The 15,022-nt window shown below is 44.8% G+C and overlaps 1 protein-coding gene across 1 annotated transcript in view; it reads right to left on the bottom strand.

Moving 5' to 3' along the window:
* Window positions 1-15,022, bottom strand: part of TIAM1 (TIAM Rac1 associated GEF 1) — a 383,611-nt gene that overhangs the window by 40,873 nt on the left and 327,716 nt on the right. The window contains 1 exon segment of the mRNA XM_047721169.1: window positions 1,756-1,859. Within this exon segment, the coding sequence (XP_047577125.1) occupies window positions 1,756-1,859 (104 nt within the window).

Genomic DNA, 15,022 nt, shown 5'->3' with positions numbered 1-15,022 from the left:
AGTATTCAGAAATAAAGGTTTTAGGTATAGGAAAAATAGCTGTACTCCTAAATTAAATTAGAAACTGAGAATTAACATTTTTAAGTTCAATAACAAAATGACTTAATAAATACCCTTCCAAGTTTCTTACCTCAGTTTGGAAATACTGAATTTCTCGGGGGGGGGGGGGGGGCTGTCCCTCCCCCAAGTGCCTAAAAGTAAAGTAAGGGTCACACAACCTAAAAGATAAGTTTAAGCAAGTTTCTGCTTGTCTCTTTTGGCTTTAAATGAAATGTGTACATTTCCATTCATCTGTGTTTTAATTAATAACCAACAATATAAAAGCCTTATATAATTATCAAAATTACTTTCAAATATTAAATTTTATATCGTGCTCAACTTAGGACACAGAGAAGGGTGGCGTAGGCGTACACACAGAGAGAAATGCAGGTTTTAAAAATAATCATTCATATTTGAATAGCGCATTTCCATGACCAACATGCTCTCCTAAGTTATGTTATTTGACACCCCCACCCGCCCCATCATCCAATCCCTGGGCAAAAGCAAGAATCACTCTGACACTGCAAGAGGGAAAACAAAGGTGTAATTTAAAGTTAAACGATTTGATCAGAGAAAGTGGTAAATGTCAAACCAAAAAAAGGTAAGTAGAGGGTTCCACATACATATGCCAGCAACGCTGGGAAAGGAGAATAAATACAGAAACGGAATCACGCGGGGCCCCTGTGTGGCTCAGTCATTAAGCGGCTGCCTTCGGCTCAGGTCATTGATCTCAGGGTCCTGGGATGGAGCCACACTGGGCTCCCTACTCAGCAGGGAGCCTGCTTCTCCCTCTGCCCCTCCCCACTGTTCATGCTCTCTCTCTCTCATAAATAAATAAAATCTTTTTTTTTTTTTTAAGATTTTATTTATTTATTTGACAGAGAGAGATCACAAGTAGGCAGAGGCAGGCAGAGAGAGAGGAAGGGAAGCAGGCTTCCTGCTGAGCAGCGAGCCCGATGCGGGACTCGATCCCAGGACTCTGGGATCATGACCTGAGCCGAAGGCAGCGGCTTAACCCACTGAGCCACCCAGGCGCCCCAATAAATAAAATCTTTTAGAAAAAAAGAAAGAAAAAGAAACAGAATCACGTACAATTACTTTTGCTGGGGAAGGGTCTTTGCACGAAGGTAACACCAAGTTTTTAAACTGTTGTACTTTGGAAAGTGCGCTGAGAACAGGCTACGGAACCACAGAACTCTTTGTGAAGGGGGATAAAAGCACGATGAATTACAGAAAACAAATTCATGGCCTTCCACCAAAGAGTGAGAAGAAGGGCTTTCTCACAGGCCTCGAACAACAGAGGGACATGCTATATGAAAAAAGAAAAGGATCGTTTCTTCCTCTTTCGTGTAAAACCCACTCACGTTTTACGAGAACCAAACACAAATCATACAGAAACCATGCATGGCAAAAAAGTCTATCTGGCCCAGCCACACACATTTTGGATGCCATTTCTTCCAAAACAAACGGAAATGTGAGAGGGAAACAGGGGAAACGAGATGTGAACTCATTAAAGCTGATTTCTGCCCTGTATTTGCACGAATAGGTTGGTTACCGAGGCTGTAATTGGGATTTCATATCTTAGTGACATCTCAGAGGTAAAAGCGCCCGGTCCCATGGAGAGGCCTTCTAACCATACACAGCTGCAAAGGTGACATGTCAGCTGTGACTCTTCGGGGGCTCGACACGTGGGACGTGAAAATGAGAATCTCTCACCTTGCTGCTGTGATCAGTTTCATCTGAGGATTCCAAGTCCGGCCCCTCGGTCTCCTCCGGAGCGGTCTCGGCGCTACTGCCCTGCTCGCTGCAGAGCCCGTGTCCTGCAATATGAAATCGGAAGAAAACATGGGTCAGCATGGAGAGCAACTGCCAAACGCCAGGCCTGTGCAAGGGGGGCCCAGGGTCAGGCCCCCGACACGTGTATACACTGTTAGACCCTCCAAGTGTGAGCTCCACGATCTTGGCTCAGTACGTGTGTTGCTGTGTTTATTGTTACTACTATTATTTTTATATGACAGTACATTTTTTTTTTTTTTAATTTTAGGAGCGCCTGGGTGACTCAGTGGGTTAAAGCCTCTCCCTTCACTTCAGCTCAGGTCATGATCCCAGGGTCCTGGGATCAAGCCCCGTATTGGGCTCTCTGTTCCGCGGGGAGCCTGCTTCCTCCTCTCTCTCTCTGCCTGCCTCTCTGCCTACTTGTGATCTCTGTCTGTCAAATAAATAAATAAAATCTTAAAAACAAATAAATTTTCTTTTTTTTTTTTTTAAGATTTTATTTATTTACTTGACAGAGAGAGATCACAAGTAGACAAAGAGGCAGGCAGAGAGGGAGAGAGGAAAGCAGGCTCCCTGCTGAGCAAAGAGCCCGATGCGGAACTCGATCCCAGGACCCTGAGATCATGACCTGAGCCGAAGGCAGCGACTCAACCCACTGAGCCACCCAGGCGCCCACAAATAAATTTTCTAATACATAGCTATATTATATGTGGAAGCCCTAACCTCCTCCCACGTGATGGTATTTGGAGGTGGACCCAAGGACAATAAACATTCAGTCCTAGTGTGTGTGAGGTCTGTATTTGCAATAGTGTGGCAAACTGTAAACGTTAATACCAGACTTCCATACTTCCCACCATATTCCATGCAAAGGTGAAGGAAAAGAACATCACAGTCACTGTCTTCCGGCGGGCTTCTCAAATGTAAAGAACATCTAAACTCAGGGGATCACGCTCTGCAGATCCAGATTCAAGAGGTTTGGGGCTGGAGAAACTTCCATATTTCTTATAAGCCCCAAGATGATACCAGTCAACACTGTGCATGGACCACGCGTGGACTAGCGAGGCTCCAAGACATTTACAAATCCAGATCAGGGACGACATCACTGAGATACAGAGGGGCAAGATAGAAAAACCAGAGAGAAGGAGCCACTTTCTGATTCTTTGGAGGAAAGCCTGTTTGCGAACAGGCTACCTTCTCCAGTGACACTATCAGAGTCATCCTCTGCTTGGCATCACTTTCTGTCCAGGTTCAAAGTTGGCCATAAAACAGGGAGGAAGCTGACCTCTACGCACACACTTGGGCTCCAACGCTGCATCCTTCAGTCCCCTGTCCTGCTCTGCAACGAAGCACCAATGAAGGGAATACAACCTAGATGGAAGTTTCCATCCATGTCCTCCTTTTGCTCTGGTTCTAGAATTTTCTTTTTCATTCTTTCTTTTTTTTTTTTAAGATTTATTATTTATTGGGGGGCGGGGATGCACAGTGGGAAGGGGCAGAGGGAGAGGGAGAGAGAGAATCCTAAGGAGACTCCCGCGCCGAGCACAGAGACCAGCACAGAGCTCATTCCCACGACCCTGTGGTCACAACCTGAGCAGAAACCAAGAGTCAGATGCCCGACTGACTGTGCCACCCAGGTGCCCCCGGCTCTAGGATTTTCTAGTAACTTGCTCCCTCTATCATCTGGTAGTAGCAGTCAAAGAAAGAAGTTTAGTTAACTCGGTGGCTATAAACACAATTAGCACCCCGGGGTCTCTGCGCTAAGAAAAATACACCCACACGTTTCCCCACAGCAGCCCCATCCTGGCTTGGGAACCGGTGCCCTGGAGACTCTGGTTTCAACTATAAAGACATGACACTGAAAACAAGGCGTCCGGTCTGTAAGGGCTGGAGATTTAGAACTGATTCTCCCACATTCATATGGTTGCCAGGAAGGGCCACACCCTTGGTCTAAAAAGATGTAAAAAGGTAAAAGAAAAAAGTATTCATTAGAGGAAGGGAAGGGAGGGGGAGAGGAGGGCAGGGGAGGGGAGGAGGGAGCTAACTTAGGAAAGGAAGCTTGTCTGATTCTGCCCACACTCTAGGACAGAAGAGCCAGGAGGGAACAAGGAGGGGGAGGGGTCGTCAAAGGTGACAACCACAGGCTGGCCCCCCGGGTGTTCGAGACTCATCCAGGAGACTCCACACCTTGGTCTGCTTGGGCTGCTGTTAACAAAAGACCACAGATGTGGTGGCTTAAATGACAGACACTTCTCCCTCTCTCAGTTCTGAAGGATGGAAGTCCAAGGTCAAGGGGCTCGCAGATTCAGTTCTGGCTGAGGACTGGTGGAAGGCCACCATCTCCCTATGTTTTCACATGACATTTCCCTTGAACGTGTGAGGAACGAGTGAGCTCCACTCTTTCTGTCTCCTTACAAGGACACGGATCCCATCGTGGGGTCTACTCTCACGTAATCACCTCCCAAAGACCCCAACTCCCAAGAATCAAGTCCCAGATCGTGCTCTGCACTGAGCACGGAGTCTGCTTGACCCCCCCTTCCCTTCCTTCCACCCCTCCCCCTGTTCTCTCTGTCTCTCTCTCAAATAAATAAACAATTTTTAAAAGATTTTATTTATTTATTTATTTGGGGGGGGGCGTAGCGAGAGAGAAAGCATGACACGGAACTCGATTCCAGGACTCAGGGATCACGACCTGAGCCAAAGGCAGATGCTTAACTGACAGAGCTACACTAGTGCCCCAAATAAATAAATAAATCTTAAAAAAAAAAAAAAAATCCAAGGGGCCTCTGGGTGGCTCAGTTGGTTAAGTGTCTGCTTTCGGCTCTGATCATGAACTCGGGGTCCTGGGATCGAGCTCCCTGCTCAGTGGGGAGTCTGCTTCTCCCTCTCCCTCTGCCCCTCTACCGTGCTCATGCTGTCTTTCAAATAAACAAATAAGTAATTAAAAACATAAAAAGCACTCAACAGATAAAAGATAAAAATAAAACTATAAATTTGGAAACTTTAGCTGTGCTTTCAACTTTGGGAAAAGTATCCCAGTTGTACCGTGTTGGGTTGGCGTTGTACAGAAATTAACAGCCATATTGGTTTATAAATGTGAAACATAATTTTTTCCATTTGTACAGGGGTAATGCACTGTATTAAATATGTAAGGTCTTATCTACATGGGTTTGATTACAGAAACTAATAAAGTATTCTCCAAATAATGAAAAAAAAGTAAAAAAAAAATTTAAAAAGATAAAAATAAAAGTTCAAGAAATAATAAAAAGGTCTATCTGAAGACAAGACCTCCCTAAATCACAGAAACCTTCAAATGCTAAAACTACCAACACAGAATTGTATTTCCAGCTAAAATATTCAATAAGAAGAATATAATGTTCTCTGAGAAGCAGAGTGAGAAAGTTCACTATAAACAGAACCTCCCTAAAAAAACTCTCTAAAAGGATATACAGGCATACCTAGGAGATGCTGTGCATTGGGTTCCAGACCACTGCAATGCAGTGACTATCAGAGCAAACAAGTCAAATGAATATTTTGGTTTCCCAGTGCTTGTAAAAGTTATGTTTATACTACATTGCAGTCTATTAAACATGCAACAGCATTACGTCTAAAAAAAAGTACATATCTTTTTTTTTAAGATTTTTAAAAAAATATTTTGTTTATTTATTTAACAGAGAGACAGCGAAAGAGGGAACACAAGCAGGGGGAGTGGGAGAGGGAGACACAGACTTCCCACTGAGCAGGGAGCCTGATGCGGGGCTCGATCCCAGGATCCCGGGATCATGACCTGAGCTGAAGGCAGATGCTTAACTGACTGAGTCACCCAGGCGCCCCTAAGATTTTATTTTTAAATAACCTCTACACCCAGCATGAGGCTCTAACATACAACCCTGAGATCAAGAGTCTCACACCCCATCGACTCAGCCAGTCATGTGCCCCCAAAAGTACGTACCTTAAATTAAAAATACTTTATTGCTAGAAAATACTAGTCACCTGAGCTGTCAGCAAGTCATAATCACTGGTCACTGATCACCATACAAATAATAGTAAAAAAAAAAGCCTAAAATATTCCAAGAATTATCAAAATGTGACAAAGAGGGACAAAGTAAGCAAATGCTGTTGGAAATGTGGTACAAAAACAGACTTGCTCAGGGCAGGGTTGCCACAAATTCTCAATTTGTAAAACACAATATCCACAAAGCACAATAAAATAGGGTATGTTTGTACTTCAGCTGGGAACACACACACACACTCACACACACACAATCTGATATACAATAAAATAGTAAAGAGCTGATATACACATGTGCAAGTCTTAGTTTGTAAAATAACACCCCACACACTCGAAAAAAGGTTGGGGAGGGGGGCTTTGTAGGTCACAAAAAGACGCAACTAAAACAGTGATGTGGGTGATTATTTTTAAAGCATTTCATGGCCATTTTATGCTTCAAGAGGGAAGTAAAAAGACTGACCTGGGTCTTTGTTATGGTAGAAATCATGCTAACATCTTAAGGGCGACCACTATAACAGCATTAGATTATATAAAACCGAGAGTGAAATTTAGAAATCCAAGCCCAAAGAGGGCCGGAAAGAAAAGAAAAAAACAAGCAAAGACAAAGCCAGCAAAATGAGGGTATAGAAATGAGTCAAAAGACATGGATCTTCTAAATAAATGCAAAGTGAACTAAATTTGATACTTAAACTTTATGTTTAGATTAAAAAACCAAAACGATAAAAAACAAAGCCTTACCTACAAGCGATATACAAGAAAGATATCTAAACACAAAGACACAGGAGATTAAAAGTAAAAGGAGGAGGAAAACATAGTCAGCCAACCTAAAGAAAACTTGACAAATGTCAGACAAAGCAGGTTTAGGTACAATATGAAAATGTATCGATCATTATTAAGCTTGATCCATGAATATATTTCAAACACTGCTCCTAAGAATTTGTGAATGTACGTTTTCCCCAAGGATCAGCAATTTCTGCAAACAGGCTACACATCAGACCACAACATAAGTCTCAACAAACACCAAAGAATTATTAAAGCAATGGAGAATGAGTAAGAGAACAGGCTAATGGAACAGAAAGCCCAGAAACAGGTGGCTCAGTGGGTTAAGCGTCTGCCTTCGGCTCAAGTCATGATCCCAGAGTCCTGGGATCCAGCCCCACATCAGGCTCCCTGCTAGGTAGGGAGTCTGCTTCTCCCTCTCCCTCTGCCTGCAGCTTCTCCTGCTTGCGCTCTCTCTCTCTCTCTGTCAAATAAATAAATAAAATCTTTAAAAAAAAAAAAAAAAAGCCCAGAAACAGCCTTCCTGCCTCCTGATACAGCAGATGTGCCATTGCAGATCCCGGGGAAAGGACTGGTATATCTGATAAACGTTGTCATGACAGTAATTACTTAGATGGAAAAATATACAGTCGCACCGTAACATACACCATTCACAAAAATCAAATACCTGGGAGGTATAAATCAGAAGCATGTGAATAGCCCAAAGTATAAAATCTTTCACAAGAAAATACAGAAGACAACGTCTGTTAGCTTAGGCAAGAGAAGGGCTTCTTAAATAAGATATAAAAAGTACAAATCATATGAGACAAAAAAATCAGATTTTATTAAAATTAAAAACTCTTCTCTATCAAAAGCCACAAGACACATACTGATTAAAGTTATCTTCAACATATAACTAGCAAAAATGTTAACATTTAGAATATAAGGGAAGTTCTACAAATCAGTATCTATAGGTATATACAATTCATTTTTTTTTTTAAAGATTTTATTTATTCATCTGAGAGAGACAGAAAGAGCATGAGCAGGGGAGGGGCAGAGGGAGAGGGAGAAGCAGGCTCTCCACTGGGCAGGGAGCCCCACGTGGGACTCAATCCCAAGACCCTAAGGTCATGACCCGAGCTGAAGGCAGACACTCAACTGACCAGGTGCCCCGGTCTGTCTGATTCTAAAGCATGTATTCTCTTTTACTCCAATACTTCTACTCCAATGCTTCTGCCCTTAGCTGAAGACAAAAAATAATAAAATAAGAAAGAGAAAAAGCAATGTAGCTTGTGGAAGACAGTTTGCAAAGTAATAATTCTACCCAACCCTCTGGGCATAGATTTTTGTGGTACTTTTCCTCCATCCCATGAACTGGGGCTGGCCTTGTGACTTGCTTCAATCAACAGAATGTGACATAGATGGGGAGACACGAATTCCAGGCTAAGACTGCAAGTGTCCCTGCAGTTTCTGGTTTCACCTCTAGGACCTCTGCACTCACCATGCAAAGAAACCACAAGCTAGCCTCCTAAGGATGAGAGGCCTCAGGCGGGGGGGGGGGGGGGGGGGGGGGGGGGGTCCAATCAACCAAGCACCAAACATGCAAGCAAGGCCGTCTCGATCCAGCCCCGGTCAAGCCACCAGATGACACAGCCACATGAGCGACTCCAGGCAAGGGCAGCAGAGCAAGCACCCAGCCCAAAAAAATGAGCAAACAGAATGATTGTCTTGAGGTGGTCTGATACTTAGCAGAAGATAACCAATAAATGGGTGAGGGGGACACTTAGCCCTCAAAGAATGCCAGAGAGGCGGGAACTGATAGCTTCTCGGAAGGCCCCCTAGCCTATGAATCTGGTGGAACAACACTGCGAAGTTTTCTGGCAACCCCAATGCAGCTTCCCAAGCTCTGCACTACAAGACACTTTCCTCTAACAGGAAACACTGAAGGGATCCTCCTCTTTGTCCAGGAGGGAGCTGTGCCCCTTTCCTCACCAGGGCACCTGCGCAAATATGGCTCTGCTCACCATCAGAGAGAAGGAAAAGCCATGGATAAGGCCGAGAGGTGGCTGACGAAGTGGTCAGAGCAAGGGAACCACAGCCTCACCTCCACTCCATCCCCATCTTTTGCACAATGTCCAGCACAGAGCACGGGCCTGGCCGCCATTTTGGGAGCACAAGGAAGCGGGGCCAAATCTGAAGAGACAAAGGATAGACTGGAGGTGGGGGAGGGGTGTGGGGGAGGGTGAGGGTGTTGGGGGGAGGGGGAGCAGCCCCAGAGGACGAGGACACACAGAGCAGGGCTGAGGCTGGGCGGGACAGGACCTCTGGGCCACATCCACGGGTACCACGAATAACACGCATTTTGTAAACAGGTCTGATGGTTTCTTCACTGTTCAGACTGGTTTTCTCGTCACAGTCATGGTCTTGGGACCAAGGAACCTTTGCGACTAACACGTCCCACTCACCAGCGGCAGGACAGACACATCGACGCCTGACATTTAGATTTCTCTTTAATTTACTCGGTGGAGACACATTCCCCCCGACTCCCTCCAATTCCACTCAGGACTTAAAGAAAGAAGATAAAACTCTTTCACTCACGAGCTGCCTTAACAATGGTTATTAAATAAGCGGATTCTCTAATTCAAACGTTGCCGAAGAAGAACCGAATAGAACACTGATTCTCTGAAAGCCTTGATTAATGCCTGGGTTTAAATCTCTGTGAGAAAAAAATGATTTGAGGACAGGGGTCATGCGGGGCAAGAAAAAGTTAGATATTGGCAATAAAAACATCAAGCTGAAATGAAATTTAGTCACTAGGAAAGGATTTTATTTTGCTTTTCAGTCTTCTTACTGTCCTATTAAGAATTCCATAGAAACACTTCATAATATATGTAAGATCAGCACAAACACCCTCTCCACAACAAACCCAAGAAACAAAAATAATTATAAAGAAAAAACAAAGAATCAGGGAGAGCTTAATATGGACGATGGAAAAAATCCTCCAACTTTAACTTAGCAAATAACATCTTTCCAGCCAAATTTCACAAAATCTCAGCATCTCTTTCGCTATGGAGAGAAATTTTTAAATACACGAAAACTACAGATACAGGCATTACTGATTCAGTTACTTGGTCGTGAAAGTGAAATAATGTAAGGTTTATTCGTGTTCTTTAAAAATATGCCAATGGAGGCTCTCACATTCTCAAACATTTCTCCCCCGTCACAGGATCTGACGGGTGTCATTGACCCAATGCAGATGGAAGTGAAGACCAGGGGTTTGGCCCCAGCAGGGCCTTAGGAAGCAGGCCAGGTGCTGTATGACAAAGGCACAAAACCCAGACAGTTTACAAAATGCACACAGTTCCACATTTTATCAACAGAGGACCCCGGGCTCCTGGTATCTATGAGACATTAAGCTCTGAAGGACGGGGCCATATTTGTAGGGAGATAAATCTGTGTGGTTCCTCTTTCCCTGCTGCCTCTCTCTTCGGCCTGCTTGTCTTGTTTTCAGAATCAGGCTCCAGACAGTCTGCATGGAACAGCAGTCTGGAACAGAAAGCTTCACTTCATAGGCACTGCAGGTAGGGAAGCATGCCCTGCCCGCCGATCAAAATGCTGTCCGTGTGGGGCGCCCAACCATTCCTTCCCTGACCAAGGTGCCTTCGCCTCTCCCCGCTGTCACAGAAGCTTTTCCTGTTACAACAAACACTGCTTAATCTACTTCCTGCAGGAGGGAGCTCTGCACTCCAAACAGACTCCAGGGTTCCACGTGGCATCAGACACATGTGCCTGAGGTCTATCAAGGGGGGACTGAATCTCCAAACCCAACGATGGCCCCAGTTGTCTTGAACTCTACAGGCCAGGGTGGGGTGCAGATGCCCGGCTCTCCCAGGCTCAGTTTCCGGAATGGCCATTTCTCAAACAATAACCAACCTCAGTTTGCTGAGCGCTGGCATTTTTACAGGAATAGTGAGGGACAGGAGGAATTTTAGGGAAGATGAAGCAGAGCTTTAGTCACGATAAAAATGGAATGGATGTGAGCCCTCGGTGGCAGAATTTAAAATGAACAATACCACAGATATTCCGAAACCCTGGAAAGATACCATCCATGGTACCAGCATGGAATCTTACAACTTACATAAAATGTGGGCTTCTGCATAATGAATGAAATTACCTTTGCTTCAGGAGTTAACCTCAGTTATCGATATCTTCTGCCAGCTGGGGCGCCTGGGTGGCTCAGTCATTAAGCTAATAAGCCTCTGCTTTCGGCTCAGGTCATGATCTCAGGGTCCTGGGATCGAGCCCCACATCAGGCTCTCTGCTTGGCAGGAAGCCTGCTTCTCCCTCTCCCACTCCCCCTGCTTGTGTTCCCTCTCTCACGTATCTCTCTCTGTCAAATAAATAAATAAAAATTAAAAAAAAAAAAAAAATCTTTTGCCAGAACAGTTTTACTCACATTTGCAAGAAAGGCCTCAAACTAAGCATTTATTTATTCTTTGCTCTTCCCTTGACTCAAAAGGGGGGGAGGGAGAGGGAGATGACAGAAAGGGGTATCTGTGTTGGAATTCCCTCAATAAATGTTTTATAAAACTTTTAAAAATGACTTTAGATCTGTATTTGCTTTCCTATATTGATGTTCGCTGTGACTAGTTCCCTAACTGGGTGAGGCAGGTTTACCTTCTGATAAATCAGGCTCTCAAATGGGGGAGATTTTGCTGCTCAGGGGACATCTGGCAACATATAGATATTCTGACTGGCCCCACTTGGGGGAAGGGGCTACTCCCTAACTTACAGTGGTCTGTGGTAATGCTGGTACACATCAGTGCCCAGGACAGCCCCCCCACAACAGCAAAGAATTATCTGGCCCCCAACATTCGTAGCCCCAGAGGAGCTCAGTATTCAAAATAAACCACACAGGAACATTCAAGAGGCTTTCTGGAAACCTCGCACAAACAGTTTTTGCAACTTCCTCCTCTCTGCTCCAAGGTTCTTTCTGTAACAACAGTTACTCAAGGGACTTTTTGTCTAGACATCCTTCCTCCATTTTCTTATCAGTATGCCAGTATACAAATATTAAAAAAAAAAAAAAAAAAAAAAAAAAAGGATCAAAGTAGCTCAAGAAAGATTTCAACAAGGACCCATGGATGGTCACTGACTGACAGGGGGAAACTGAGTCTTAGAGAGAAAACTCGGTTGAGGTCCTTGGTTTTCTCAGCCAACACAGCAACCCGTGCAACCACGCTTCCCTGCCGTACAGGGCGAGGAGGCTGGAGATGCATTCCACATCGCCTAAGAGATCTGCATTACAGAAATCTCAGGGGCGCCTGGCTGGCTCAGTGGATGGAGCATGTGACTCTTGATCTCCAGGTCCTCTCCTCGAGCCCCGTGTGGGGTATAGAGATTACTTAAATAAATAATCTTAAAAAAAAAAAAAAATCTCAGACCACAGCGTGGTATCAACAGATATCACTACGGATGATTTGCATGGGATTATAACATTCCACCAAGACAACAAAAAGGGGACCACCAACCAAAGGAGAGTTGCTGACCCACGGTCGTGGATCCTAGTTCTTGCTGCACGTTAGAATCCGAGTTCTAAGCAACCACCACAACAAATGCACCCAGAGGCCTCAGGCCAGGCCATGTGAATCACATTTCTGAAAAGGGGCCCAGATGTCTCTCATTCCCCCTGCCCCGGGGAGAGGAAAATACTTAAGGAAGGTATTCATAAATGTAGTCATCAGGTAATTCACCCGCTGTAGACTGGGGTGGGCGAGGCAGAGACCGGTGAGATCCGACGTGAGCAGCCTCTGGTTACAAGCCAGGAAATCTTCACATCCCCCTAAGGGATCGTGCTTCGAATGTGTAACATTTATCGAGCACTTCCTAAGACCTAAACACTTTACTTTTATAACTCAATTCATCCTCATGACAATTTAGCAAGACAGGACTGTGGCAATATCCCCATTTGATGCATGAGGACACTGGGGCTTGGAGAGATGAAACTGATAAACGCTAGAAAAAAAAGAAAACAGGGCTCAGTCCCGAGAAACCTGGTCCCAGAGCCCGTTCCTAGCCACTCGGGTGTGATACCTTCAGAGAGGAAACAAACCTTTCCATGAGAAAAAGGGGCTCAGAACTAATCCAGCCCTGAAAGCTCTTTCCCTGTTGCAGGCAGGGTTCTGAGGGCGGGACTGGACCAAGCCTGCCTCCTCGGGCTTGAAGGATGGAGTGAGCAGCCGGGCTGGACTTCCGTGAACAGGCACCTGTCAGGGCTCCCGAGGACCCCCGGGACCCTGAGACACTGCCAGGCCCTCCGTCAAGGCTGCCAGTCACGCACTGTGACCACCATTAAGATGGTCCCTGCATCAGGCCTCAAACTGGCCACTCAGGATGTTTATTTTTAGCTACTTCTAAATTTAGACTGAGGCTATAGTGCAGCCTCCCCATTGTACCATTTTGCTAGTGGTTTTCTTTGCTATTTTAACCGCAGCTGTCGGCAGACACTGCTTTATCTCGGCCTCATTATGGAGCCATCTTTCAGGTGATTTTATCCTGTTTACTTGCCTCCTTTATTTTTCACGGTTAAACAGGAACTAGGAAATAGTAGCAACCAGAAGGCAGAGAGGCTGAAACTCAGGCTCCCCCTCCAGCCACCCCAGCGGGGCTGCGATGGCCCGGAGCATTTGAGAATTCTTCTGGAACTTATTAATGCTGAAGACAACTTAGAGACCTGACAGGAAAACTAACACGATGACCTGACTTTCTTGCTTTTGTCTTGAGCCAGGCTGGTGATCTGACTTGGACTCAGAAGACTTTGTTCTGAAGGATTTTGGATCATGGCAAAATACTAAAAGGTGAACCGATTAAAAAACAGAACGTTCACAAACATTTAAGACTGAGAACACAGTCATGGCCCAGTCACCATAATGACTTTCAGCACCTCACTCAACGAATGTTAGAGCCAACCTATCGTTCAACCAAAAAAAAGCAAAGGAATCAATGAATCTTCTAAGAATGATTCCAAACTGGAAATTTTAACATGTTCTGAACACCGGTATGTTCAGTGGACTTAGCACTCGGCCTTCAAAGGTGACTGGCCTAAAGGAGGACATACACAGTATGTAAAGGTCAGTAGTCAGGTTTAAAACACCATACGGGGGCGCCTGGGTGGCTCAGTGGGTTGAAGCCTCTGCCTTCGGCTCAGGTCATGATCCCAGGGTCCTGGGATCGAGCCCCACATCGGGCTGTCTGCTCAGCAGGGAGCCTGCTTCCTCCTCTCTCTCTGCCTGCTTCTCTGCCTACTTGTGAACTCTGTCAAATAAATAAAAATAAAATCTTTTAAAAAAATAAAATAAAATACCATATAAAAGATGGGACACCTACGATATATGTATACTCTATATTCTATACTCAAGTATTTCTAAAATGCTTGTATGCAAATACATTTTAAGTAAAACAATTTTTTAAAGATTTTGCTTATTTATTTATTTATTTGAGAGAGAGAGAGAGAGAGATCACGAGCAGGCAGAGAGGCAGGCAGAGGGGGAGGGGGAAGCAAGCTCCCCACTGAGCAGAGAGCCCAATGCAGGGTTCAATCCCAGGACCCTGAGATCATGACCTGAGCCGAAGGCAGATGCTCAAATGACTGAGACACCCAGGCACCCCTATGTAAAACAATTTTAATAAAAATTTGCAAAATGCACATAGACACATACATGCACAATTTTTTTAAAAGAAGAAACACTCCTAAAATAGTGATGACCTTTAAAGGGGCCAATTGTGAGCAATTCCAGTCACACTCTCTCAAGGAAACTATCTGTAAAGGGCCAGATGGTGAATATTTTCAGCTTTTCAGACCACAGGTCCCTGTCACTACTACTCAACTCTGCCTTTGCAGTGAGAAAGTAGCCAGAGACAAGACATAAATGACAGGCATGACTGTGTCCCAATAAAACTTTATTTACAAAAACAGGCTGTGGGTTGCATTTGACTGATGGGTTATAGTCTGCCAACCCCTGCTTTATATCCATAACCCACCGGAAGGGCTCAGACAGAAAAAAAAATTTTCAAAAAAAGTGCACACACTATCTTTCATAGTATGTACATCCAGATCTTATAAAAAATCCTTTAAGTAACCCAACCTAACACCACATACCTCATTCAAAGTCTTAGAGAAACCGCTCTCCTCAAATGGAGTTTTATGGGATCGATGCTGCCATCTCGTGGTCACACAAAAGGACAGCCTTCGTGGTCTCCATTCCGCATTAAGCATATGTGGGAGTCCTGTTCTAAAAATCTGATAGGGGTCGGGGCGCCTGGGTGGCTCAGTCCTTAAGCATCTGCCTTGGGCTCAGATCATGATCCCAGTGTCCAGGGATCGTCTGGGGATGGTGAGGGGATCAAACCCCACATCCGGCTCCCTGCTTGGTGGGAAGC

The sequence above is a fragment of the Lutra lutra genome, chromosome 1 (assembly GCF_902655055.1).
Source record: "Lutra lutra chromosome 1, mLutLut1.2, whole genome shotgun sequence".
In the NCBI taxonomy this organism is placed as follows: Eukaryota; Metazoa; Chordata; class Mammalia; order Carnivora; family Mustelidae; genus Lutra; species Lutra lutra.
The sequence above is the reverse complement of the archived record's forward strand: the minus strand, read 5'-3'. Positions and strand labels throughout refer to the sequence as shown.